The sequence below is a fragment of the Thunnus maccoyii genome, chromosome 19, assembly GCF_910596095.1.
Source record: "Thunnus maccoyii chromosome 19, fThuMac1.1, whole genome shotgun sequence".
Classification (NCBI taxonomy): domain Eukaryota; kingdom Metazoa; phylum Chordata; class Actinopteri; order Scombriformes; family Scombridae; genus Thunnus; species Thunnus maccoyii.
Window position 1 is genome coordinate 28550966 of NC_056551.1, and position 27900 is coordinate 28578865.

General features: G+C 35.4%; 3 protein-coding genes across 3 annotated transcripts in view; all 3 read left to right on the forward strand.

Annotated features, from left to right (window-relative positions):
- LOC121886177 (NLR family CARD domain-containing protein 3-like) overlaps positions 1–27900 on the forward strand; it is a 101427-nt gene that overhangs the window by 48440 nt on the left and 25087 nt on the right. Inside the window, exons 3-6 of the mRNA XM_042396107.1 lie at positions 972–1080; positions 2460–2551; positions 4990–5098; positions 10032–10140. The gene's annotated coding sequence lies outside the window, so the exon portion shown is untranslated. The remainder of the gene's footprint in view (positions 1–971; positions 1081–2459; positions 2552–4989; positions 5099–10031; positions 10141–27900) is intronic.
- On the forward strand, positions 15215–20205 carry LOC121886175. The gene is made up of 3 exons (XM_042396103.1): positions 15215–15488; positions 17065–17260; positions 18654–20205. The coding sequence occupies exons 1-3, from the start codon at positions 15215–15217 to the stop codon at positions 20203–20205; spliced, it is 2022 nt and encodes a 673-aa protein (XP_042252037.1).
- On the forward strand, positions 23434–27728 carry LOC121885464 (28S ribosomal protein S18c, mitochondrial-like). The gene is made up of 6 exons (XM_042394955.1): positions 23434–23725; positions 23890–23939; positions 24045–24128; positions 25195–25252; positions 26175–26234; positions 27571–27728. Exons 1-6 carry the CDS (start codon positions 23665–23667, stop codon positions 27645–27647), a joined length of 390 nt encoding a protein of 129 aa, XP_042250889.1. The 5' UTR covers positions 23434–23664; the 3' UTR covers positions 27648–27728.

Genomic DNA, 27900 nt, shown 5'->3' on the forward strand with positions numbered 1-27900 from the left:
ATCATAAACTGTTAACATGCAAAACCATCCATACATGATATATAAATACATAATCTTCTGATAGTGTGTTTCAGGTTTGTTATGACACGGAGACACAGAGAGTATTTATGTTTTATCCTAGTATTTAAAACCCTTGTTGTTGTGTTTTAGTGCTTGTATATGTCAGCAGGGTCTACATGTCCTGTACATATGATAGAACTGACAATAAAGTTGACTTGACTTGAAGTCACAATATGGATAAGTGTAATATCCAAATCACAGCAGCTGCAGTTTTGTTTTGTTAAAGGTTAAATGTTACAGTATATCTTTATAAATGAGGTTTTATTGGTCTACAAATCATAAGACATAAAAGAACATGATGGTTTGGACTCCTGCAAAAATCACATCATTCTCATTTTACTAGTTTTTTTCCAGTTAAAATTAAAATGATGATGCAAAAATGATCACTGCCACTAAAACTGCAAATATTATTGCAATTGCAAAATAATCACAAAATGATTTTTTTTTACCGTGTTGTGCAGCCCTAACCTGTGATGAGTTTGATGTCTTTACGTCTACACTGAGACGTCTCATTCTTACAACACTGTTTTAGTGTAAAAGGACTCACCCCTCCCCCCTCCTTCCTCTCTGTTTGGGTGTTTGAACTATTTTACTTTCGTTTTCTTCACCGTCATGTCGCAGACATTGTTCTCCGTATGGTAAGGTCATAACTGACAGTTTTCAGTGTTTAATGACTCCTCTCTGCTCTCACTGTTAGTTTAATGAGTCGCTCGGTTGTTGAAAGTGTTTGTGTGAATATCTTGTGTTTGTCTTCAGATCAGATCTGTTAACAGTTTGTGTTCAGGATCAATAACTGCTCCAACAGCAGGAGAGATGATGGTGACATATAGTCATGTGTGAATGTGTTGCTTTTCAATGTTAATGATGATCCATCAACAACTTTGATGTTTTCATGTTTTATATCGTTGCAGATGTGTTTCTCTGTGCTGAAGTCAGTCTGAAGTTGGTTATCTGACTCCTTCAACCAATCAGAGGGAGTTTTTAGGGAGCGTCAATAACTGACTTGTCATCATACAACAGGTAGAAAATTATTATTGAAAATAGTCTAATGTTTTATTTCTATTTGTTGTTAATATTATTATTAATTCCTGCAACAGACTATCCACAGGATCAGGCTCAATGTGGATTGGTCTTTAAGCTGAATGCCTGAAATTTTTGTCAGTTGACTTAAAATTAATATTTAATGATACAAAAGCAAAAAACAAGTGTGAAGTTTGATCATAAATTCTTACTGTTAACCAGCACTCATTACCTTTCCCAAACTTAAATAACTTCTTGATAGAATTTAAATTGTATATGGATTCTTTAAAGTGAAGCAAACTTAGCTCCCAAAAATTGTGTTTGACTGTAAAAAGCAATTATCAAACATGACAAAGAGTAAAGTTTATATAGACACCAAATGAGTTGCATCATGCTGACGTCATTATATGAACAATTCATGGCAGGACTTGATACATAATCAAGATAAAACACATTATCAGTGTCTGAAATAGTCACAAAAACTGTCACATAATCCCACACATCTATACAAAAATATAAATACATAGAAATATGATAAAAAAAATAACATTTACAACAATAAATATATTAAAAATATATATTTGTTGTAAATTATAGAAAACCAGATGTGCCATAGTCATCAATCAGACTGATTGACAGCAACATGATCATTACACATGTGCTTGCTGACATAAATAGAAAGGACACTCATCAACCCCTGTTTCTTTATTATTTCTGACGTAACATGATTGTTTGCCTGACTGGTCACAGTATTTAGTCTCCTAATGGCTAAAAAGTAATACAGTGTTCTTATTTTATGCTTTTAAATTGGCAAAGACCTCAGAATTTGAATTTACCAGCAGTCAAATTAGAGAAGCTGCTTTTACCAAAGTACCCAGATGTACTGCTGTCATCTGATATAAAGGAGTATTCTTACATTGATGTATTGGTACTTTTACTGAAGTAAAGTATCTGAGTTCTTCTTCCATAACTGACACCAGGAGACAGAGAGTTAAGCAGAAGAACTAAACTAAAACTACATCTTGAATGTTTTGTCTTATTTTATTCAGTGATTTGTGGTCAGAGATGTGAACACAGTGTTATCTCAGTCTCAGGTCTCCAGCAGTCAAACTAAATATGATTTTCAGTGTTAACAATACAGATATTTACAGGTAGGACACGATTTTAATCATTTTGTAAGACTTGTGGCACAAAGATATATTTAATTATAATGTAATCTAAATGTGTGTAAATAAATAACATTTGATGGTTTTATAGTTTGTTATTTTGTCTGAATACCAGAATTCATTGTGCTGCTGAAACCAAGCCTACAACATCTGCTGTGGTCGTTATTTTTAACAGTAACTTCCTGTTTTACACATTTCTTCCTGTTCTAACAGAGCAGGAAGCAGCGCTGCACGAGTCACAGTCTGATCAATAATTCAGATTGAAGAATCAGAAGAAACGACCTCACAGGGATCAGGTTGAACAGGTAAGAAGCAGAACAGTGTTCGTTTCATCAGGTTGTGTTTGATGTTGTTGTTTTGCTAGAAGGTTTTACTACAAAGCCAGTTCAACATATCCAGGTTTTCTGTGTGTGAGCTGCCTTGACAAACCCTGAACTCACCATCAGAGATGAGTGGTATCACGACACTGGTTATGAACTTTCTATGTTAACTCAGGCTTTCTGCTTCAGGCTCTGTGCTCGTCCCCATGAAAGGAGGCGTTTGACACGTCATTTGACTCTTTCTGTTCACATTCCGCCTGCTTCAGTGAGGAGGAACTGTAGACTGTCTGTGGGAGGAACAGATCATTATAACAGAGATGTGAATAATATAAATATATTATCACAGCAAAAAGCAACACTGTTGTAAATAAGACGAGAGAGGAACACTGGCAGAAAATTGCTGATTGTTTGAATTCATTAATTAAAAAACTCATTCATAATTAGTTAATATATTTATTTTACCTGTCTGTGCCTCCCACATCCAGAGCTCTTAAACTTTCAACTTGATTCAGCAGCAAAACAGCAAACATGGTGTCAAACTGGAAAACATCTTTATTTTTGGAGCTTTTTAAGGAGCTGATGATTTTATTTACTTGTAACTCATTAGTCTCTAAAACCTGACCTGTAGCATCTATAGCAACAATATCCAGTTTCCTTTTCATACATTTTTTTCTCAACTCATAGACAGACTGAAGAAAAAATGATTAAAGACAGAAGCAACAGTAAGATGATCTTCAATTAACTTTCCCTGTACGCTGAGTTTAAAATCTCCTATAAGTTTTGGGTCCCTCTTTGTGAGATTATAAATGTTTTTCCAGATCAATTTACTGTTGCCTTTTGCTTCATTCAATGTATTGAGACAAAAGCTCTTGGATAACTTTGTTCTTAAACCTTTATAAATCAGCATGTCAGTGTCTCTTCTAGTTTTAATTGCCTTCCTTAGTGCAGCATCTCTAGATTTCATTAGTTTCCACAAATGTTCATTAAACCATTAAACAGTAAATTGTTTTTATTTTTAGATTTTATCTGTATCCTCACATTAAATCTTTCCCTCACAGAGTTGATTGTGTGAGTAAAAGTATCACAGCCATAGTCCAGATCATCAGAGGACAGAACATCATCCCAGTTCAAGCTGTTCATTTCATTGGTAAATTCTTCTTGCTTAGCTCTGGGTATGCATTGAAGCATCATTGTCTTAGTTGCCGTGGTCTTAAATCTACTTTTAGTCAGTTTTCTTGATTAGATTAGATTATCCTTTACATTTACAAATGTAATATTAGATACATAGATGTCTGGTGAACAACGTGTATCTGAACATATTAAAAAGAACATCTTTTCTACATAAACAGTCCCGTTTCATGCTGAATATATTTTAATAATCAGCCACTTTGAAATCATCTGGTCTCTCCTCTCCGACCTTCTGTGGTTATTTCCTGGTTAAAGTCATTTCCTGTGATTTATGACTTAGGGGATTTTCTGCGTCGTCTTTCTTCATCTTTCTCCATCTGTTTCAGTGTTTCAGACCTCCTCCTCTTTGCTGTCACCGTTAGTTTCATGTGACTGTAAGAAGCAGAAATGTTAAAACATTTATGACGCTTCAAAAACTCTGATCTGTTCATGTTCCATCTGTGCTGAAGTCAGTCTGAAGTTGGTCGTGTGTTTCATAAAGTCTGTTCACTTTTTAAAAATACTTCAGTAAAATACAGTTAAAAGACATGAATACACCTCCTCTGTGAAACATCTTTTACAGTTCAGAGTTGGAATCATTTTGGAGATATTTTAATGGTTAAAGTTAAAAAACAAAACAAAAACACACAAATCATAAACTGTTAACATGTAAAACCATCCATACATGATATATAAAAACATAATCTTCTGATAGTCCTGTTATGATAATAAAATGGTGAAAGTGTCTTTTAAATATTTTTAGGCTACTTGAATAACTTGTTCACTCCATCAGTGACAGAGTGTCAGAGAGGAGTTACAGGAAGCCATTTTGTAGTGATCAGATCAACATGCAGCAGCAGGATGTGAGAGCTGAGTGTGATTGTGACTCCCCTCCCCCCCTTTCCTTCCTCTTTGTTTGAATGTTTGAACTATTTTACTTTCGTTTTCTTCACCACCGTGTCGCAGATATTATTCTCCGTGTGGTAAGGTCATAACTGACAGTTTTCAGTGTTTAATGACTCCTCTCTGCTCTCACTGTTAGTTTAATGAGTCGCTCGGTTGTTGAAAATGTTTGTGTGAATATCTTGTGTTTGTCTTCAGATCAGATCTGTTAACAGTTTGTGTTCAGGATCAATAACTGCTCCAACAGCAGGAGAGATGATGGTGACATATAGTCATGTGTGAATGTGTTGCTTTTCAATGTTAATGATGATCCATCAACAACTTTGATGTTTTCATGTTTTATATCGTTGCAGATGTGTTTCTCTGTGCTGAAGTCAGTCTGAAGTTGGTTATCTGACTCCTTCAACCAATCAGAGGGAGTTTTTAGGGAGTGTCAATAACTGACTTGTCATCATACAACAGGTAGAAAATTATTATTGAAAATAGTCTAATGTTTTATTTCTATTTGTTGTTAATATTATTATTAATTCCTGCAACAGACTATCCACAGGATCAGGATGAATGTGGATTGGTCTTTAAGCTGAATGCCTGAAATTTTTGTCAGTTGACTTAAAATTAATGTTTAATGATACAAAAGCAAAAAACAAGTGTGAAGTTTGATCATAAGTTCTTACTGTTAACCAGCACTCATTACCTTTCCCAAACTTAAATAACTTCTTGATAGAATTTAAATTGTATATGGATTCTTTAAAGTGAAGCAAACTTAGCTCCCAAAAATTGTTTGACTGTAAAAAGCAATTATCAAACATGACAAAGAGTAAAGTTTATATAGACTCCAAATGAGTTGCATCATGCTGACGTCATTATATGAACAATTCATGGCAGGACTTGATACATAATCAAGATAAAACACATTATCAGTGTCTGAAATAATCACAAAAACTGTCACATAATCCCACACATCTATACAAAAATATAAATACATACAAATATGATAAGAAATACTATATTTACAACAACAAATATATTAAAAAATATATATTTGTTGTAAAATACAGAAAACCAGATGTGCCGTAGTCATCAATCAGACTGATTGACAGCAACATGATCATTAAACATGTGCTTGCTGACATAAAAAGAAAGGACACTCATCAACCCCTGTTTCTTTATTTTTTCTGACGTAACATGATTGTTTGCCTGACTGGTCACAGTATTTAGGCTCCTAATGGTTAAAAAGTAATACAGTGTTCTTATTTTATGCTTTTAAATTGGCAAAGACCTCAGAATTTGAATTTACCAGCAGTCAAATTAGAGAAGCTGCTTTTACCAAAGTACCCAGATGTACTGCTGTCATCTGATATAAAGGAGTATTCTTACATTGATGTATTGGTACTTTTGCTGAAGTAAAGTATCTGAGTTCTTCTTCCATAACTGACATCAGGAGACAGAGAGTTAAACAGAAGAACTAAACTAAAACTACATCTTGAATGTTTTGTCTTATTTTATTCAGTGATTTGTGGTCACTATGTGGTTAATTATAATGTAATCTAAATGTGTGTAAATAAAAAACATCTGATAGTTTTATAGTTTGTTATTTTGTCTGAATACCAGAATTCATTGTGCTGCTGAAACCACACCTACAACATCTGCTGTGGTCGTTATTTTTAACAGTAACTTCCTGTTTTAACAGAGCAGGAGCAGCGCTGCATTGAAATACAGTTTGATATATTGTAACAAAATCCCTACAAATAACCCGAAGATATTGCACCATTACAAATTTACAATATGACATATTGTAAACATTAAAGATGCACTGGAGTTAGCTCAAATCTAATTTACATCTGTAGTCCCCCACAATCCAAACATACAACAACAAACAGTACAAAGCAAAAAAACACACAGAACACAAAATACAAAATACAAAATACAAAATACAAAGCTACACACAACAGCACATCACATACACCCACAATGTCAATCAGAAATAAATAATGTAAACTTGTCAAATTAAAAGCAAGACTACCTGCACTAATGAGAAGACCATAGATGGAGTTTAGACTCAGTGGTTACACAGCTGATTGGTCTTTAGTAGATTTTTTAATTTGGTCTTGAATGTATTGATTGAACTGCAGTTCTTCATGTCATCAGGTAAACGTTCCACTGAGTTGTGGTTTTCACAGAGAAAGCTGACTGTCCAAATGCAGTGTGATGAAATGGTTCAATCATGTATAGAGGATATTCTGGAGGATCTAATAGAATTTACTGAGCGAGTGAACACAAAGTCACATAGTGGAGGAGGACAAACCATTTAACATTTATAAACTAGACACAAATTTGAGAATAATCTAAAATTGTCAAAGCTCAGTAAATTGTATTTCTCCAGAACCCTACAGTGATGGAAATGCATCGGCTTTTTGTGCAGAGTTTTTAGAGTTTGTTTGTTTAAGGACTCAAGAGGTTTTATGGCTGTTTCTCCACCTGCCCCCAACATGTGATGCAATAAGACATATAGGAAAGAATCATAGCTGCATAAATATCTGCTGCGTCCAAAGAGAGACAGTTTCCAATATGTCTAAAATGTGCTAAGTTGTACTTTTGAAGAATGTTTCTTAAAGTTCAAATTTGGATCCAGTGTCACACCAAGATATTTAAAATCAGTAACTATGTCAATTTTTTCATCTTTGATGAGAATATCAGCGTTAGGAGGTTGTACCATAGTCTTAGAGGAAAACATACCTTTTGTCTTGTTTACATTTAGACTCAGACATGATTGATCAAGCCAATGTGTGATCCTTTCTAATGCAATTGTTAGCTTAGCAGCAGCTAACTCAGCTGTTTTTGAATGTGTGTACACAACAGTGTCATCTGCATACATTTGTAGTTCTGCATCATGACACTGTTGAGGGGGATCATTAATATAAAGGCTAAATAATAGGGGACCTAACACTGACCCTTGTGGAACACCCATTGTGCACTTCATGTTACTGGACAGTGTGTCACCAACTTTAACACATTGTCTCCTATTAGATAAATATGAAGACATCCATGCCAGTGCTCTAGATGAGAAGTTAAATTTAGAGAGTTTCGATATTAAAACATCATGATTGATTGTGTCGAATGCTTTACGCAGATCTAAAAATACAGCACCAACTACTCCTCCTTTGTCAAGTCTTGATTTAATTTGTTCTATTAAGTGCAAGGTAGCAGTTTCAATGGAATGATTTGCTCTAAAGCCAAATCGCATACAATGTAGACCAAAATTGCTTGTATTAATAAATGTTGTCAGTTGTTTAATGACAACTTTCTCAGCAACCTTTGAGAGTACTGGCAGTATACTTATTGGTCTGTAGTTACTGGCTTCAAGGTCTCCAGATTTAAAAATAGGCGTGACAATGGCACATTTCCAGTCATCAGGAAAGGAGCTGTGTTTAAAAGACAAGTTAATTAAATGAGCAATAGGGGGAGTTAAAATATCTGTGTGTGATTTAACAAACATGGTGTCAAATTGGAAAGCATCTCTACTTTTGGAGCTTTTTAAGGAGCTGATGATTTTGTTTACTTGTAACTCATTAGTCTCTAAAACCTGACCTGTAGCATCTATAGCAACAATATCCAGTTTCCTTTTTGTAATTTTTTTTCCTAACTCATAGACAGACTGAAGAAAAAATGATTAAAGACAGAAGCAACAGTAAGATGATCTTCAATTAACTTTCCCTGTACTTTGAGTTTAACATCTCCTTAAAGTTTTGGGTCCCTCCTTGTGAGATTATAAATGTTTTTCCAGATCAATTTACTGTTGCCTTTTGCTTCATTCAATGTATTGAGATAGAAATAAGATTTAGCTTCTCTCAGCTCTTAAACCTTTATAAATCAGCATGTCGGTGTCTCTTCTAGTTTTAATTGCCTTCCTTAGTGCAGCATCTCTAGATTTCATTAGTTTCCACAAATGTTCATTAAACCATTAAACAGTAAATTGTTTTTATTTTTAGATTTTATCTGTATCCTCACATTAAATCTTTCCCTCACAGAGTTGATTGTGTGAGTAAAAGTATCACAGCCATAGTCCAGATCATCAGAGGACAGAACATCATCCCAGTTCAAGCTGTTCATTTCATTGGTAAATTCTTCTTGCTTAGCTCTGGGTATGCATTGAAGGATCATTGTCTTAGTTGCTGTGGTCTTAAATCTACTTTTAGTCAGTTTTATAGATTAGATTAGATTATCCTTTACATTTACAAATGTAATATTAGATACATAGATGTCTGGTGAACAACATGTATCTGAACATATTAAAAAGAACATCTTTTCTACATAAACAGTCCCGTTTCATGCTGAATATATTTCAGAAATCAGCCAGTTTGAAACCTTCTGGTCTCCTCCCTCTTTGACCTTCTGTGGTTATTTCCTGGTTAAAGTCATTTCCTGTAACTTGTGACTCAGAGGATTTTCCGCGTCGTCTTTCTTCGTCTTTCTCCGACTGTTTCAGTGTTTCAGACCTCCTCCTCTTTGCTGTCACTGTTAGTTTCATGTGACTGTAAGAAGCAGAGAAGTTAAAACATTTATGACGCTTCAAAAACTCTGATCTGTTCATGTTCCATCTGTGCTGAAGTCAGTCTGAAGTTGGTCGTGCGTTTCATAAAGTCTGTTCACTTTTTAAAAATACTTCAGTAAAATACAGTTAAAAGACATGAATACACCTCCTCTGTGAAACATCTTTTACAGTTCAGAGTTGGAATCATTTTGGAGATATTTTAATGTTTAAAGTTAAAAAACAAAACAAAAACACACAAATCATAAACTGTTAACAAGTAAAACCATCCATACATGATATATAAATATATAATCTTCTGATAGTCCTGTTATGATAATAAAATGGTGAAAGTGTCTTTTAAATATTTTTAAACTACTTGAATAACTTGTTCACTCCATCAGTGACAGAGTGTCAGAGAGGAGTTACAGGAAGCCATTTTGTAGTGATCAGATCAACATGCAGCAGCAGGATGTGAGAGCTGAGTGTGATTGTGACTCCCCTCCCCCCCTTTCCTTCCTCTTTGTTTGAATGTTTGAACTATTTTACTTTCGTTTTCTTCACCGTCGTGTCGCAGATATTATTCTCCGTATGGTAAGGTCATAACTGACAGTTTTCAGTGTTTAATGACTCCTCTCTGCTCTCACTGTTAGTTTAATGAGTCGCTCGGTTGTTGAAAGTGTTTGTGTGAATATCTTGTGTTTGTCTTCAGATCAGATCTGTTAACAGTTTGTGTTCAGGATCAATAACTGCTCCAACAGCAGGAGAGATGATGGTGACATATAGTCATGTGTGAATGTGTTGCTTTTCAATGTTAATGATGATCCATCAACAACTTTGATGTTTTCATGTTTTATATTGTTGCAGATGTGTTTCTCTGTGCTGAAGTCAGTCTGAAGTTGGTTATCTGACTCCTTCAACCAATCAGAGGGAGTTTTTAGGGAGCGTCAATAACTGACTTGTCATCATACAACAGGTAGGAAATGATTATTGAAAATAGTCTAATGTTTTATTTCTATTTGTTGTTAATATTATTATTAATTCCTGCAACAGACTACCCACAGGATCAGGCTCAATGTGGATTGGTCTTTAAGATGAATGACTGAAATTTATGTCAGTTGTGATTGACAGCAACATGATCATTAAACATGTGCTTGCTGACATAAATAGAAAGGACACTCATCAACCCCTGTTTCTTTATTTTTTCTGACGTAACATGATTGTTTGCCTGACTGGTCACAGTATTTAGTCTCCTAATGGCTAAAAAGTAATACAGTGTTCTTATTTTATGCTTTTAAATTGGCAAAGACCTCAGAGTTTGAATTTACCAGCAGTCAAATTAGAGAGGCTGCTTTTACCAAAGTACCCAGATGTACTGCTGTCATCTGATATAAAGGAGTATTCTTACATTGATGTATTGGTACTTTTGCTGAAGTAAAGTATCTGAGTTCTTCTTCCATAACTGACACCAGGAGACAGAGAGTTAAGCAGAAGAACTAAACTAAAACTACATCTTGAATGTTTTGTCTTATTTTATTCAGTGATTTGTGGTCAGAGATGTGAACACAGTGTTATCTCAGTCTCAGGTCTCCAGCAGTCAAACTAAATATGATTTTCAGTGTTAACAATACAGATATTTACAGGTAGGACACGATTTTAATCATTTTGTAAGACTTGTGGCACAAAGATATATTTAATTATAATGTAATCTAAATGTGTGTAAATAAATAACATTTGAAAGTTTTATAGTTTATGAATAACAGACTTACTGAAACCAAACCTTCACCCTCTGCTGTTTTATCAGTCACACCTCCTGTTTAACACAGTTTCCTCCTTTTCTATCAGAGCAGGAAGCAGCGCTGCAGGAGTGACAGTCTGATCAATAATTCAGATTCAAGAATCAGAAGAAATGACCTCACAGGGATCAGATTGAACAGGTAAGAAGCAGAACAGTGTTTGTTTCATCAGATTGTGTTTGATGTTGTTGTTTTGTAGGAATAAGACGACCTGACTCTGTCTCTCTGTGGTTCACTGTTACTGCTGTTAATCAATAATCAATCCCTCAGTGCTGCTGCTGAGGACACTTGTTTAGATTATTTTGTGACTTTTCCTTAAAGAACTGGTTCACATTATTTCAAGTTTTTCTTAAAACAGTACTAACACGTCCATATGTGCATTGAAGCACTTACTGGTCGCTGTAATCATTCCTGTGGTTCATATGGACCATGAAGAGATCTCTTTCTATCATGACTGTACTGGGAGTGATGGAGGACGAAGGTCACAGTCCTCCTTCTGTGTAGAATAACTTCAACTGTTACCAATTAATGAGGCTTCAACAGCATTGAGGTGAAACTGCTCACACATGTCCAGCTGCATGTATGATGAGACCTGATTCTCACACACAGCCTCTCTAACATGAACACAACTAAGTTCAAATGCAGCTTTCAACCAACAGCAGCAACAGTGTGACATTGGTCTGTATGAGACTCTGTGCTGACAGTGTAGTTATATTTATGTCTTAATGATGCCCTTTATGCTCTGTCAATGTTTCACCAATATAACATCATATAGTGCTGTCAAGATGTGATTTACAGTGTTACAAAGGTCATTACATATTTTTTTAAATATTTAGTAAATATTCATGTGGAGCACTTGGTTCATGTAATTTCTTTTATTGTAAAGCACTTTGAGCTGCATTTATGAAAGGTGCTATACAAATAAAGCTACTACTACTACTACTATTATTATTATTATTATTATTATTATTGTTATTATTATTATTATTATTATTATTATTATTATTATAAAGTCTTGATAGTGTAACTGAAATGCTGAGGTTTTATTGGCTAAATTACAAATACATTGCATGCATGAGTTGGTTTAGCAAGAAAATCACAACAAAAAAATGATAATGTAACAGATGCAGCAGCCTCTAACAAACATTTAATGAACTCAATCTATCCCTAAATTCCATCCAACATTATATTTGAAATACAATGGAAATATTAATATTATTACTTTAAGAGACTGTACTTTTGGAAGAAAACCACTTGATTGTACTTGATATTAACTTCAGATGAACTTTAGAATTCATTTTTACAAAGATGAGGACTGTAGATTTTGTCCTTCATCGCTCACGTTGAAAGTGGAAGTGGAAGGGATCTTTTAAAGGTCAGAATGGCCCACGAGGAATAATTACAGCAAACAATAACTGTTCATTGTGAACCTGTCATTTAACCTAAGGACCTTGTACCTGTAAGGGATCAAATAAGTGAGTATGTTGAGAAATTTCTCCTTTAGCTTTGTTAATTAGTGTTTTAATAATTCATTAACTCTGCTAAGTATCACATGTTGTTTCATGGATTGAGATCTAAAACCTAAAGTCTAATGGTGATGTTGGAAAAAGGATCCTCAGTGGAAACTGCACTCTTCACAGGAAAGGAGATTTCAGGTTATCAAATCTGAGAACTTCAGCAGTATTTAGTAAAAATTATTTCCAAAGATTCATTAATTTATTTAACATTTTTATCCCAAGACGTTCCTGCAGCAGTTTTAACAGTGCTGAAAATGTTCAGTTACAGGTACAGTTTGATTCTGGATAAGACAGAAAACAAAGACACATAATTTAGACACATAATAGAACTGTAGGTCAGACTGGTCAGACTGGTTTATAGTTTCAATGTCACATCAACTGGCAGACACTGAGGACTGAGCGAGGAGAAAACATGCTCAGCAAATGTGTTTTTGTTGTTAATTTTCGCTTATTAATGTTTTTTATCTTTTCATGACAGACTTCACTAAGACACAAATATCCTGCAGGTGTGACGGACACTAAATAACTTTGGTAAGTCTAACTAAATGTTTGAAGAATTGAATCAACCCAATAATTCATCTGATAAAAGAAGACCAGACTGGTCATAGTTTTCACCTTGTATTGACTTTCTTACTTCATAAACTGCACCTACTGGAATCTAGGCGGGGTTTATGAAATACTTTATGAACTGCAGCAGCAGGTGAATGCATCATATGCAGCAGAGCTTTTAGACAGAATGTTCTACAGCAGAGGTTCCTCATCTTTTTGTCTTGGGAACCTTTTAAAACATTAAAGATATGGAGAAACAGAATGACAACATTAGGTAGGTAGATTTTAAAGATTATATAAGGAATATGCATTCAGGAAGACGTCAAGGAACTTCCAGGTATTGTTGGGACCTGAAACACACAATCTGCTTTCCACAGTGAAAAACCTGGAAAAAGGACAGACTACACACACACACAAGAGGCAAAACTTAAGGGCATCATTCACACAGAAGGAGAAGAGACAAGAGATTCCGGCTGAATCTGCTGCAGGATGAGGATCCAGAGGCAAAACCAACCAGGTATGATGGGGCCCATTTAGGATTTTATAAGTCATCAGAAGCACCTTAAAGTCTGATCTAACATGGACAGGGAGCTGATGAAGGGAGGCTGGAATTGTTGTAAGTAGCAGATTGTCTCTCCACTGTTAAGCATAACATTAGTAAAAGCACAGTAAACTTTCCCCTCCTCACCCTAGAACATGTAGAACAACTTCTGTTTCTGCAAAACAACAAAGACATTTCAGTCAGTGGTGATGGTCAATAAATTATTTTAATTATCTTAAAGGTGCAGAAGACTGTAACCTGTTTGTAGTTAACTTTTAAATAAAAGAGCTGTGTAGTTTACAGCAACACGTCTGTCTCAGGATGGCAGCAGCAGAGCTTGTTTATTATAATCAACAAGCTGCTGCACTGACCACGGAAACAGCATGCATGCATGCTCTATTTTTGCAGGGCTGGTCTAATGTCTAATGGCTCTCCAACATGTAAAAACTACATAGAACTATATAAAACTGAAATACCTCATTGTACCAGAGGCAATGTGATGCAGCAGTGCAACCAACACATTTTTTTTCATTGTACATTAGAATAAATAAATCAAATCAATGTGTATCCATGATCCTGTAGTTAAAATGATCTAGTTAATTAATTCAGTACCAGTTAATACAGCAGAGGCTTCCAAACCCTGCATAACCAACTGTATTATCACTTAGCAAAACTCAATAAGCATGCAGTAAAGGAGTTGGTGTAGCAGGTAGAAAACCCTGCTCTGTCCTGTCTACGTGACAAGTTACATCCGTGCCTGCTGTATCTCAGCTGTCACATGTCTGTTTTCCCTCAATAACCTTCATCAAGACCAGTTAACTGAACTGCCAGTTATGTTTTATCTTGTAATTCAGTGGACTTAAGAGAAGACAAGTGAAACAACTTTATTCATATAGCACTGTTAAAACACAGAGGCAATTCAAAGTCCTATATAATAACAACAGCAATATCTTTATTTATATAGCACTTATCTAAACAAAGTTACAAAGTCCTTCACATATAATCACATAAAAACACACAATAATAATAACATGCAATAAAAAAATAAAGGTGCTAAACAAACAACAGAATTAAAACCAGCCCAACAATACTTAAAAATAGTAAAACCCATAAAACAGAATAAAACTAGAATCAAGTAAAATCAGGGAAGACGTTGTGATAAAAGTACATTTGAGGTCAGATTTAAAAGGAGCCACTGACTCAGCCTCCTTATTTACTCAGGCAGGATGTTTTTCAAAGCTCTGGTCCTGCTCAGTCTTCAGCCGAGAGTCTGGAACAGATAGAAGACCAGAGGACCTCAAAGTGCAAGCAGGGTCGTACAGGGATAGAAGGTCTGAAATGTAATGAAAAGTCAGACCATTTAGTGCCTTGTAAGTAATTAAAAGACCTTGAAATCAATTATATTGATCTGATATCTTTAATATAAGTTTTAAATTAGATGAAAAAGTGGATCAAATTGAAGATATAGACATATATAGACATAGACAGAGCACACTAAGAGCCTGAATATAGAGTCCCTTTTTATGTATTGAATTGAGCCTTGATTGTGAATGGAGATTCCATTCTGGATGTGATTGTGACACTAAAGAGACTCAAAGATTCACAAGTTAAACATTTCCTCTCATTCTAACAGGGGTCTGGGGGACGATGACTGTTAGAGAGAAGCTTTTGAAGACACTGCAAGAGTTGGGAGATGAAGAATTCAGGTTCTTTAAGTGGTTCCTAGAGCAGCCGGACATCCTGGAAGGCTCCTCAACCATCCCAAAGAGTTATCTGGACAATGCAGACAGGCCGAAAACTGTTGATAAGATAGTACAGACCTACAACCATCAGCCTGTGGCAGTGGTGAAGAAGATCTTAAAGAAGATGAACAGGAATGATCTAGTGGAGAAACTGTCAAACATCAACACAAGAAAATACGGTAAGCTGCAGAAACATGAAACTGGGACATGATGTGATCACACAAGTCTTGAAAAACATTTATTATAATAAAGCAGCATATACTAAAGATATATGTGGAGTTAAAGCTGAAACATTTTATTTGTATTGTTTTCTGAGACTTTCCTGCATCCACACAGTAGATTTGTTGAGGAGAAACAGGCTGCTGTGTGTGAGTTTATGTTACGTAGATAATCAGCAAACATGTTTAAATGTAATACTGGTCCCCCAAAAAATAGTGATGAACTGAAACACCTGAAAAGTAGTGAATTACTGGAATTTTTCCTCAGTTAAAGGACTTGTTTTCAGTAAATGGAGCTGCCTGAGCTGCTGAGAAGTTAAACTGCCTCTAATCTAACTTATTTTATAAGTTTAAATGAACTCACAGTATAGAAGTGCTGCAGAGCTGCACATGCTGTCTGGCCCCCACTGAGGTTTTATACTGGACTGCACTGGTTTGGTATCTGCACCACAGTGGGAGGAGAGGTGCAGTTGAGGGTGTGGTGATCTCAATCCAGCAGCAAACTGCAATCTTAGTGCTGACAATGAGTGCGTCTCATGTTATATTTTAACACATTTTGGTGAAGGCTCACATGTATAAACCTCTCTGAAATCACACAAACTGCTTTTTTCATGTTTTGCTTGTCTATAAACTTGTGTTCTGGATACATTCCAGTGAGTCTGAATACAGATTAATGATTGATTCTTACCAGCATCTCTCATCCACAACAGCTGCATCCTGTACTGACAGCCTTTACTTTACCCTGGTGATTGTCTGTAAAGACATCTGAAGGCAGCAGGAGTCTGTTCCATATGCAGACTCTATAGGGATGATGTTGCACATTGTCAAGGCACAATTAAACACACCAGATCTGCTGGTAAACTCATATCTGAAACTTTTTACATCTCAGACAACAACGAGTTTCCTCTGAGGAAAAATCCTAGTAAGATTCCCAAACAGTCAGTGCATCATGGCGGGGAAAGCTTTGTGTTTAAAGTGGATGACAGTAGTGAAAATGATTGGCCATGACTGTCACAGCCTTCAACAAGCCCACCTCTAATATATGATAATGTATTCTTCCTGATCCGGCCGTGAAAATGCCAAATGTGTGCTGGGCATGATGGTTGTCCAACGCTACATAATAAAGAACTGATAATCCCAGGAATGTTGTAGATTGTCTGAAAGAGCTGATGTCTACAGAGATAAAGGCCTGTCAACCTGTTTAAAGGGAACATTAGCTGGAGAGAACACGAGTTTAATTCAGTTATTTATTTATTTATTTAAAGTAATCTATTCAAGGTTACTCAGTAGAAAGGCTTAAAACTTTGTTCTGGTTATTTTATATTATTCTACACAGATGAACCAAAACTTCTACATACCATCACATCCTACTAAACAAGGCTTCAATCTAATCTTGATCTCTGACAGACAGGAAGTAGCTCACAGACCAATCAGCTAATAGTAAACTATGTGAAGAAGAAGATCAGGGAGAATCAGTCTAAAGACAGAAGCATCAATCTGTTCCACTGTCTGAATGAACTGAATGATTTTTCTCTAGTGGAGCAGATCCAACAGTCCCTGAGATCAGGAAGTCTCTCTACAGCTAAACGGTCTCCTGCTCAGTGGTCAGCTCTGGCCTCCATCTTACTGTCATCAGGACAAGATCTGGACGTGTTTGACCTGAAGAGATACTCTGCTTTAGATGAGACTCTTCAGAGGCCGCTGCCAGAGGTCAAAGCTTCATATAAAGCTCAGTAAGTGGATTAAACTTATATTATGAAGAAAACAAAGTTCTCATATCTTGTCATCACTTCTTCTCCAAGTTGAGTGTGTGTAACATCTCAGAGAGAAGCTGTGCAGCTTTGTCCTCAGCTCTTCTGCCTCTTTAATTAATCAATTAAAGAGAAATACATATGGAGCCAGAGTGTGTGACATCTTTTTCCAGCTTTTGCTTCCAGTTATCAGCTCCTCACTACAACCCTTGGTGTGATTTACTTTTCCACTATATATTTTACATATCAATATCTTCAAAACCTTCTGCCAAAACTTCTGCATTATGACTTATAGTTGTTGAGTTAAGCCTGTTTATTGAGTGTTGTCCTGTTTGCATTCAGCTCTTCTGCCTCTTTACTTAATCAGTTAATCTCATTAGATCATATAAAAGTAGGTCAAACCTAGACAGTGATGATACGATATTGATCTCTTGTAATGAAACAGAAGACTAAATGATAAACTGAATCAAGTTATATTAAGATTGAAGGTTAGCACCACCAGCTGTTTATCTCCTAATATTCACACAGCAGCAGTGGATGGAGACAAACATTCACAACATTTTCTACTGAGCTTTTTCTGGATATTTGATGAAAATTTGATGAAAATTTGTTCTACATTTGGATGAAAATTTGACTAAAGTCCTGGAATTTGCTCTGCAGACGTTACTGGAAGCTATCAGTCTGCTTATCTGTACTGTTGGGAACAATACAGACAAAAAGAAACAGCTGCTCTGATACACATACAAGACGACCTTTAAACACAATTATTACTGATGTCATTCCCATGTAAGACATACACAAGTATAACCAGAATATAGCAATTATTATTAGTTTAAAAAATATATATTAATAATGATAATTGCTGTATTCTGGTTATAATTGTGTATGCAGGATGGGATTGACAAACCTAAAAGCATCAGTAATAATTCTGTTTATCAAGTATATAATGTAGTGAAAATGTTTTGGCACAATAGGCAAAGATTTCAATTTTTCTTGATAAAGTCATTAAAGAAACTCAGAACCTGGTGTTTGGAGGTTTGAATATGTATTTTAAATGTTCTAACTAAAGGCAGTGGTATGTTACACAGAAAAAGAAGATCCTGTTAATTGACTGTAATCTGAGTCTCTGTCCTCACAGTCAAAACCAGAGCTCACATTTAAACTAAAATCCCCAAATGTGGCCGTTTGGTTTGACTTTATTTTATTCATATTCTACAATCACAGATGTCACAGCTGCAGTATTTATACTCCACTGTACTATTATTCATTTATTAAACCAGCCACTAATGTAGGCATGTATATGATCAGAAATGTGTTTAATTTGTCAGTTTGATGAGAAACGAACATGTTGATTGAATCTCTACTTTTTCTACAGGACTTATAAGGAAATCATCTCCAAAAGTTCTCTGATCTCTTCAGGATCTCCTGATGTCTACCAGCTGAGAACAAAGAAAGAGAAGTTTGGAAATCTGACAAGAAAAACTGTTGGTGAGAAAAACCTGAACAAGAAAAACAAAACCATCTTACTTGTAGGTGAAACAGGAACAGGAAAATCTACTCTGATCAACACTCTGTTCAACTACACCATGGGAGTGAAGTTTGAGGAAAACATCTGGTTTGAGATCGTAGAAGAAGAGAAGAGAAGTCAGACAGAGAGTCAGACATCAGATAAGAAGGGAGGTCAGTGTGAAAGTCAGACAACAGATGTGATCGTGTACCAGATCTTTGACTTTGAAGATATAACTCTGCCCTTCTCTCTGACCATCATCGATACTCCTGGATACGGAGACACCAGAGGGATTGAACATGATGTCATCATCAGTCAAAGATTATTTGACTTGTTCCACTCAGTTGATGGAGTTCAGGAAATTGATGCAGTGGGTCTGGTGATGAAGGCGACTGAGAATCGACTGAGTGACCGACAGAAGTACATCTTTGATTCAGTGACGTCTCTGTTTGGAAATGACATTGAGAAGAACATCGTCGCCCTCATGACACACTCAGATGGAATAACACCTGAAGATGCTCTGAAAGCTCTTGAAGCTGCAAACATTAAATGTGCCAAAGATGAGGAGAATCAGCCCGTTCACTTCCTGTTTAATAACCGTCAGACCACACAGAGAACAAAGAAAACAAAGGTTGCTTTAGAGAGCGCATGGAGGGTAACAGAGATGGGAATGGAAGAATTCACAGACTTCCTGGAAAAATCTAAATCTCAAAAGCTGATAATAACAGTTGAAGTGATGAACGCACGCTTCAGAATAACATCCTGCATCCACAACCTGCAAGAAAGAATCAAGCTGATTGAACTAAAACAGAACGAGATCCAACAGACTCAAGAAGCTCTGAAGAATGAAGAGTTCACTGTAGAAGTTGATGAGGTCTACAAAGACAAAGAAGACATCAGAGGAGGGATGCGGTGGTTGTTTTTTTATAAAGCAGCTGTCACCTGTAACATCTGTGAAGAGAACTGTCACCATCCTGGATGCACAATGGCCTGGTATCCAAAACACTGTGAGGTCATGAAAGGAGGTCACTGTACTGTTTGTACAGGGAAGTGTCCTGCATCAGCTCATGTGAAAGAAAAGTGGATCTATGTGGACAAGACCAGGAGAGTTAAGAAGACCTTTGAAGATGTGAAACAGAAGTATGAAAAGAATAAGGTAGATCGTGAGCAGAAGAAGAGCCTTCTGGAAAATCTTCAATCAGAGATGGATGAACTGAAATCAGAGAAGATTCAGCTGCTTACAGAGGCCTACCACCATGTGGACCAACTAGAGCGGATCGCCCTGAATGTTAATTCACTGTCTACTCATGTCCACCTGGACTTCCTGATTGAGAAGATGAAGGAGAGAGGAGACACAGAGAAGGTCAAGAAGCTGGAGGAGATGAAACGTCGAGAGGATGAAGGAACCATTGTTAAATGAACAGGCTGGTAAAGCAGTTAAAGATGCAGTGATGAAGATGAACAACATCAGACAGCTGTGTAGACAACAAGCTCTACACTGTTCATATAAATGTTTAAACATCACAAACATTATTTCATTTTAATCTTATTAAGTGTGATGTTGATAATTGTAATTTTTTTTTTTTTTAATCATCTTTTAAATTTTAAATTGTGTGATTGTGGGAAACCGCCTCCTCTGTGATATATAACTGTTCATTTAGTTTAATGTTTAATTATCATTTGTTGATTCACTTCAGTGAAAGTAAAGCCAGAGTTTATCTTACAGTGACAGCAGCTGTTGGTTTTCTTGTTATGGATTCTCACATCAATCACTCTCATAGTTCAGCCTCTTTTCTGCTCTCAGCTTCATCAGATCAAAACTCTTCATCAGTGTGTTCAGCTGCACTTCAGTAACCAGTTTACAGTCGACTCTCTGCACTCAGCTGATTTCTGTCCTGTCATGTAAACCAGAAACCTGGTTTCTGTATCACAGTAGAGGATTACAGAAACCTGAGGTTCCTCGATCCTCACTTGAACTGGAAGTCGTTCTGCTCCGCCATCTTGCAGGTCGTCCCAAAGCTCTTATTCCTGCTCTGAGGAGCCATGAGTGAAGATACACAAGAGCCTTCACGTCTTTTACCGGCCGACACGCCTCCTTATTGGAAAGCTGATCAGTAGGCTTGTTTCAGATGAACTGCTCCTTTCTTGTAAAGTGGAGGGATCAGGCGGCAGCATCAGCAGGAAGTGACAAAAAGCTGCAGTCAAGTCAGACAGTTTCCAGCAGCTTTCAAAGAATCTACAGGAAGTCACAGAAATATTTACATCCTGTTAGATCTGATCCTGATTTAATAAAATGTTATCAGATCAATCTACTCAAGCTCAGCTGATCAATCACTAACATTGTTTTAATGCTGATCTGTATGATAGAATATAAACTGTTAAAATGACCTATAATCAATAATCAAAACAACATTTATGCTGTAATCTCCAATATTAGACTATTAAATTATTTTACATAGAAATGTAACTGTTGCAGCAAGCGGATCACTACCTGCTGGTCAACATGCCGACTGTAATCAGCTGATGTCACACTAATCAAACTCATTCACATCTCATTGATGAAAGAAAGAAATTCTAATAAAATGAAATTATTATTTTTTTCTATGTAATTTAGTTTTTAGGAGAGATCTTTGTATAAGCTTTTAGATTCTTTTCTCTCCTGCACAGATTTTCATTTTAAGTTCATTTCTTTTTTGTTTATTTTCTTTAAATGAATGAATAGCTGAATATAATCAGGTAAAATTGTGTTTGTTACCTACATGTGAATGTCTCTGTGCACATATCGAATTTTTAATCATTGTATAAAAAGTAATATTCTGTAATGCACAAACAAATAAAGTAAAACACAAATCAAACCTACTCATGCAAGAGGAAATAAAAAGCAGAAATAGACATTATATCATTTATCTGTCAAATATTCAGACTGTCGGAGCTTCACGTCTGTACAGATGAAAATCTTCATGTCACACTTGTAACCAAAAGTTATGAAATGTTATTTCAGTTCATAATGTGGACAAGAATTAAATAATGATAAAATGTTCATATTGTGTCTGTCTGTAATTTTTGGTTATTGAATGTTTTCTGTCTCTTTGGATGATAAAAGTTGTCATCAACACATCTGAATTCTTAGTAGAAGATCAGACAACTGAAATCCAAAATGAAGATAAAACGTCATGTTGTTGATCAAACTCCTGAACCAATCAGCAACAAATGCAGCTGCCTCGATCTCGTCAGGTTATCGTTGCTCATGCGTGACGTCAGAGCAAGCAGGGAAGAGTTTTTCTGTCTAAAGCTGAAGGAACATCCAGATCTGTCTGTGTGTCCTACTGAAATATTGAAAACATAGATAATATTTAATTTAATTTAATTTGAAGGAACAAATGTCATTATTAAGAAATGACATCTTATGCAACATAAAAAGAAATGGTGGTCTGGAGGTACTACGTTTTGTAAGATTAAATAATACTTTCAAAGTGAAATGATTAACTAATTGTAAACAATTACTAACAATTATGTAGAAATTAATTGGCAGAAAATGGTTAGTTGGGGACAAATTTTGTCTTAGTAACAAAGTTAAAGAGGTTTCCTTTTGCATCACATATATCCAGCAAAAAAGACATTAGAGACATTTATAATTAATATTAAATATTTTGCAATTTCTGTGGACTAGAAGAAGAAACAATGTGTCATTTGTTTTATCACTGTATGGATGTTTAGTATTATATAAGAATATAAGAGGGAAACTCAGCAAACAATCCAATTCAAGGATAAAGACATTTTTATATGTTTTGAAGGCAATGAGACGGGAAAAGATCTTTTTTTTTGTACAGTCAGTTTTATCACAAGAAGAGACGAGAGGACTTCAAACCAAATTTGGGACATTTTTATCAAGAACGCATCAATATGGTTCCACAATAAGAGTCCTTAAGAATAAGAAGGCAATTAAAACTAATTGTGTTTTTGATAAATTTCTTGTTGACCGATGATACATTACTTTGAATTTCTAATACTTTTTCAAAATATTTGTTATAACTTTGTATATGTGCACCTGGTATGGACAGTTGTTTGTGTACATGCTGTTATTGTACACATGTTCTCTAAAATAAATAAATAATTTAAAAAGAATCTAACCAGTATGCATTGTGAGGTGATCGTGAAGGGGCTCATATCCATTGACTGAACGAGCCTGTTATATCAACATCTGAGCAAGAGAGAAATCCCAACATCATTTCCGTTTCCGGTTTACTGTCAACTAGCTAACTGACAGCTAACCGTTTTAATACCTCAATTGTTTCCTTTCCGTTATTAGTTTAGCTACAATAAACTCCTGATAAGTTACCTAAATATATGCGATAATTACTAGACAGGAAACTTCATGTAACTGGCAGAGTTTTCTACCAATGTGTAGCTTATTTTACTTATACCGTATAACAGACGTTGCTTAGCATGCTAATTTGGCTTTTAACAGACTTAAAATACTCAGATAAACACAGACTTTCTGGTGAGTCATATACATTACTTAATGACACTAGTACAATGCTGTAAAAACAATTTATTTTGTTAATTTATGTAATGGTAGCTAGATGTGTCACACTTTGGCTTATTATGGGGGGATTTCTATCTTGTCTTTTTTACCTTTGAAGAGAGTTACGTCTAATCTTTTCCGAAAAACATTACAATCGCGTTTGTATCAGAAATCTAATATTTAAAGTGTAAAAAACACGTCGCATGTTATTTTAATGTTCACAAATAAAGCTGCACTACACACGTAATTTTGCTGCAATTAGAAAACAACTTTAGAAGTGGTAGGAACTAAAAAAACACCCAGTGAGAGACCGGAACTCGTGTCGGACCACTTCCTGTCCTGTATGAGGTCACAATGCTCGCCTTGAGACGGTTTCAGCGGATAAAAGCTGTTTTTTCACAACATGGAAATGCAAGTAAGACGCTTTAACATCACTGTAAACATGTTACAGAGGTTATTAAGTGTAAAAGACTGTTTTTATAAATTAAATTCAGTGTTTTCTGTTAAACTACGGATTGCGATGCTAATGCTAATGCTAACATTAGCCAGCAGATGTTATGATTATAATTTTCTCTGCAGGTTTAAGAAGTTTGACCTCTTCAAATGTAGAACAACAGAAAGATGACGTGGTGGGTATTGTATACTATTAATGATAATATTTATGATCACAGAAGTATATCAGTATTAACAGTTTTAACGCAATAACACAATATTATTTTCTCTTCATCTTTAAGCTTGTAAAGATTGAAAACCCGTACAAAGAACCACAGAAAGGATGCATCCTCTGCAGCGTCACAGTGGACTTCAAAAACATTCAGGTGAGTAAAGTAGAGCTGCAACTAACGATTATTTTCATTATCGATTATTCTTCCGAGCATTTCCTCAATTCATCGTTTGATCTGTAAAATGTCAGAAAATAATGAAAAATAATAAAAGTTTCTCAGAGTCAAAGGTGACGTCTTGTTTTGTTTGATCAACAGTCAAGAACTTAGATAGATATTTATTATCACGTTTGACAAAGAAAAGCATTTGAGAAGCTGAAGAAGACATCTGCTGGTAAACTCTCTGTATTGCACTTGTATGGTTGAATTAAAGCTGTGATCAGAGAGTCAAAACACAAGTGGTTTGATTATTGTTAATTTGTTCAGTAAGATCCACACCATTAAAATCAGTCAGGCTCCAGACTGTTGTTTTAAGACTAGACCATTAAAATGAAATTGTGAACTTGTCCTTTTTAAGTGAGCTTCAGAATTTAAACTACTGTCAGATTACTGAGTTTCCTCCAGATTCGTAGCCACAGATGTGAAGTTAATGTTCACTGACGTGAGGTTTTCTCTTTTCCTGATAACAGAAATCTGTTTCATCCTTTGATCGATCCCGTCACTGACCTGTGAATGTCTCACATTCATGTCTCAGATCATCAGATCAAACAGAGACGCTGGTGTAGAGTTTGCTGTCATCCTGTGGATCAATTAGAGCTGCAACGATTAATCGATTAGCCAGTCGACTAAAAAAATAATCAGCAGCTATTAATGACAATCAAAACATTTTTTAAAAGCAAAAAAGCCAAATATTCACTGCTTTCAGATCCTCGAATGTGAAGATTTGAAGCTTCTCTTTGTCGTTGGACTGTTGATCAGACAAAACAAGACATTTGAAGACGTCACTTTGGACTTTAAAGACGTTATAACGAGCATTTTTCAGGATTTTCTGACATTTTATAAACAAAATGATTAGTGGAGAAACTAACCAGGTGTTGTGACTGATATAAGAAGGTAAATGAGTATTTCTCCCACACCTGTGACTCCTGTATGTGTCATCGTTGGTTATAAAAACTAATTAATCAATATATTTACTGTAAACTGTCTTCTATCTTCCTCACAGCTGCTGTCCCAGTTCATCTCACCTCATACGGGCAGAATATACGGCCGACACATCACAGGTGAGCAGCTGGACGACGTTAAACAACTTTAAACTGAATCATCTCATGTTTTCATTCTAACCTGCTGCTAAATGAGACATTATGAAATAATAATACAGACAAAATATGTAATATAAACATGAAACTGTCAAATAATTCAAAAAAATTGTAAAAAAGGTTTTATTTCAAGATCAGTTATTTATTTTTAAGCCGTTTTCATTCATGTTGTCTGTCAACAGAGCTGCAAAGATTAATTGATTAATTGTTTTGCTGATTGAAAGAAAATCAATCAAATGAATCATTAATCACTGCAGTTCTGTTGATACTGTTAATTACACTTAATGCAGGTTTTTATGTTTCTTCTTTTGGGTTTGTTATTTAAGTTATTTAAGTTGTTTATTGTCTGTTATTAATCATTTTTGTCAATTAAAATACACTAGAGCTGAAACAATTAGTCAATTAATTATTAAGTGAATTGGCAGCAAATAATAATTTTTGTAAATTTTGATAATTAATTCTTAACAAAACAATTTCAATTAAAAAAGCCATAAATGTCCTGGTTCCAGTTTCTAAACTGTTTTGTTTCACTATAAACTGAATATTTCTGTTTTTTGGTCAAACAAAACAAAACATTTAACGTTATTTAACCATTTTAACATAATTTATACTAATCAATTAATCAAGAGTAAATTAATCAGTAATGAAAATAATTACCTGAAACAGACGTGTGATTGGTTGATGCTTCAGTCTGAATGAGTGTGTAATTATTTCATAGCAGTAGTTTTAAACATTTATTAGATTATTTCAGTTTCATTGTTTTACATTTTGTATCTATTTATTTATTGATGATTAATATTGATCACTTCGGGTCTCCGTACTTGTCAGCAGTGTTTTGATAATTTGTGAAACAGAATAAAAACTGGTTTCATTCTTGTGTTTTCAGGCCTGTGTGGAAGAAAACAGAAGGAAGTCTCTAAAGCTATAAAGAAAGCTCAGTCGATGGGTACGTTTGCTTAATATCATTCATCTGAATGACGTGTGGAGCAGGTTTAATTAACAGAAGCTGTGTAATGTGACAGGAGTCGCTCATAGTGACAAAACCCACTGAGATTTATCATCAATCCTGCAGCTCCACAGAGACTTTTAGCCTCTTTTAGCTTCAGGTTTCCTGTCTGGTTCAGTCTCAGCGGTTTTCTGATAAACACCGTACACAAAGTCAGAGACTAGCTGGTGAACATAGTGGAGCATTTAGCAGCTAAAGAGCCAGATATTTCCCTCAGGAGTTGGTAGAGAGTAAAAACAGATTAAAGAGAGTGAATATTGGACAGAAACACGACTCCACATGAATGATAATGTTGCTCCGTAACTGCTTTTTGTTCACGTAACGACTTCATAAGCTGATAATAAGTCAGATGTTTGTTTTTCTGCTGGTGAAAAACCACAAATAAAGCTTTAACTGAGTAGTTTTATTTACCTGAACATTGAGGCGTCAGGCCAGAAAACGCTCATATGATTTATTTTTGTTACTCATTTGTGACGTTTTTTGAAGGTATTTTCATTCTATCATGTTGTTTCAGTCAAGAGGACATGAGTGTTACAGGTTAGCAGGTGAAGTGAAACTATAAAGGACCAAGAATAGATCCCTGAGGAACCCCGCCAGTCATTATTTACTGATGATCGTGTTGCTCTGTGTCTGCTGGATGTTTGCTAACATCTCAGCCACAACTACTTTATGAGCTCATGTGTTTACAGCTTGTTCTGTTCAAAACAAGTAGTCAAAAATCTTGTCAATCAAATGATTTTAGTTGCCTTAACTTAACCAAACCTTTACACCAGAGGTATTAGATCACTAAAAGCTCATATGAATCATGTTTGTAACATCTGAGCTGTTTTTAAAGCACCGACAAACAATCTGCATCTGAGAATATAAACAGAAAATATAAAGGACCAAGATTAGATCCCTGAGGAACACCACCAGTCATTATTATAGCTGGTAACATGTTGTGTTCAGCAGAAAAATCACATCATGCAGTTTTAATTATCTTTGCACAACCTTGAGTGTCTGGTGCAGCTGTAGCCAGGAGAAGAAGTCCATTATACCTGGTAGAAAGCATGGGTCAAGTCTTTCTTTTTATCAGAAGAACATGCAGACATGTGAACTTCCTGTTTGTCATGACGACAAGAAGTTACAAACTCTTCTCAAACAATCTTAACAAACTCCGACAGTTATAAGGAGCTGTGGAGCAGGAAGTGACTGTTAATGATCAATAAGCTGTTTTTTCTTTAATTATAATTATTATTATTATAATTATAATTAATATAATTATTTCTCCGTCCAGGTTTCATGTCGGTGACTCACAAGCATCCGCAGTTTATGAAGGACCCCAACATCTGCGGCGTCAGACATCTGGATTAGTGGATCAATGTGTGAAACTCGTCTCCTGTGTTGAAACTGTAATAATTATTATTATTTGTTAATTAAAACCTCTGATTCTGAGCTGTCGGTGTTTTTCATTCACCTGCAGTTTAACACAAGAAAAGAAAAATCAGAAAAACATGAATAAATGGGTGTTGAGTCGCGTCATTTACCTTTTTTTGGAGCCTACAGATACAGATTTTCAATTAACTGTCACTTATGTCGAATTACAAAAAAAAATCAAAAAACAATC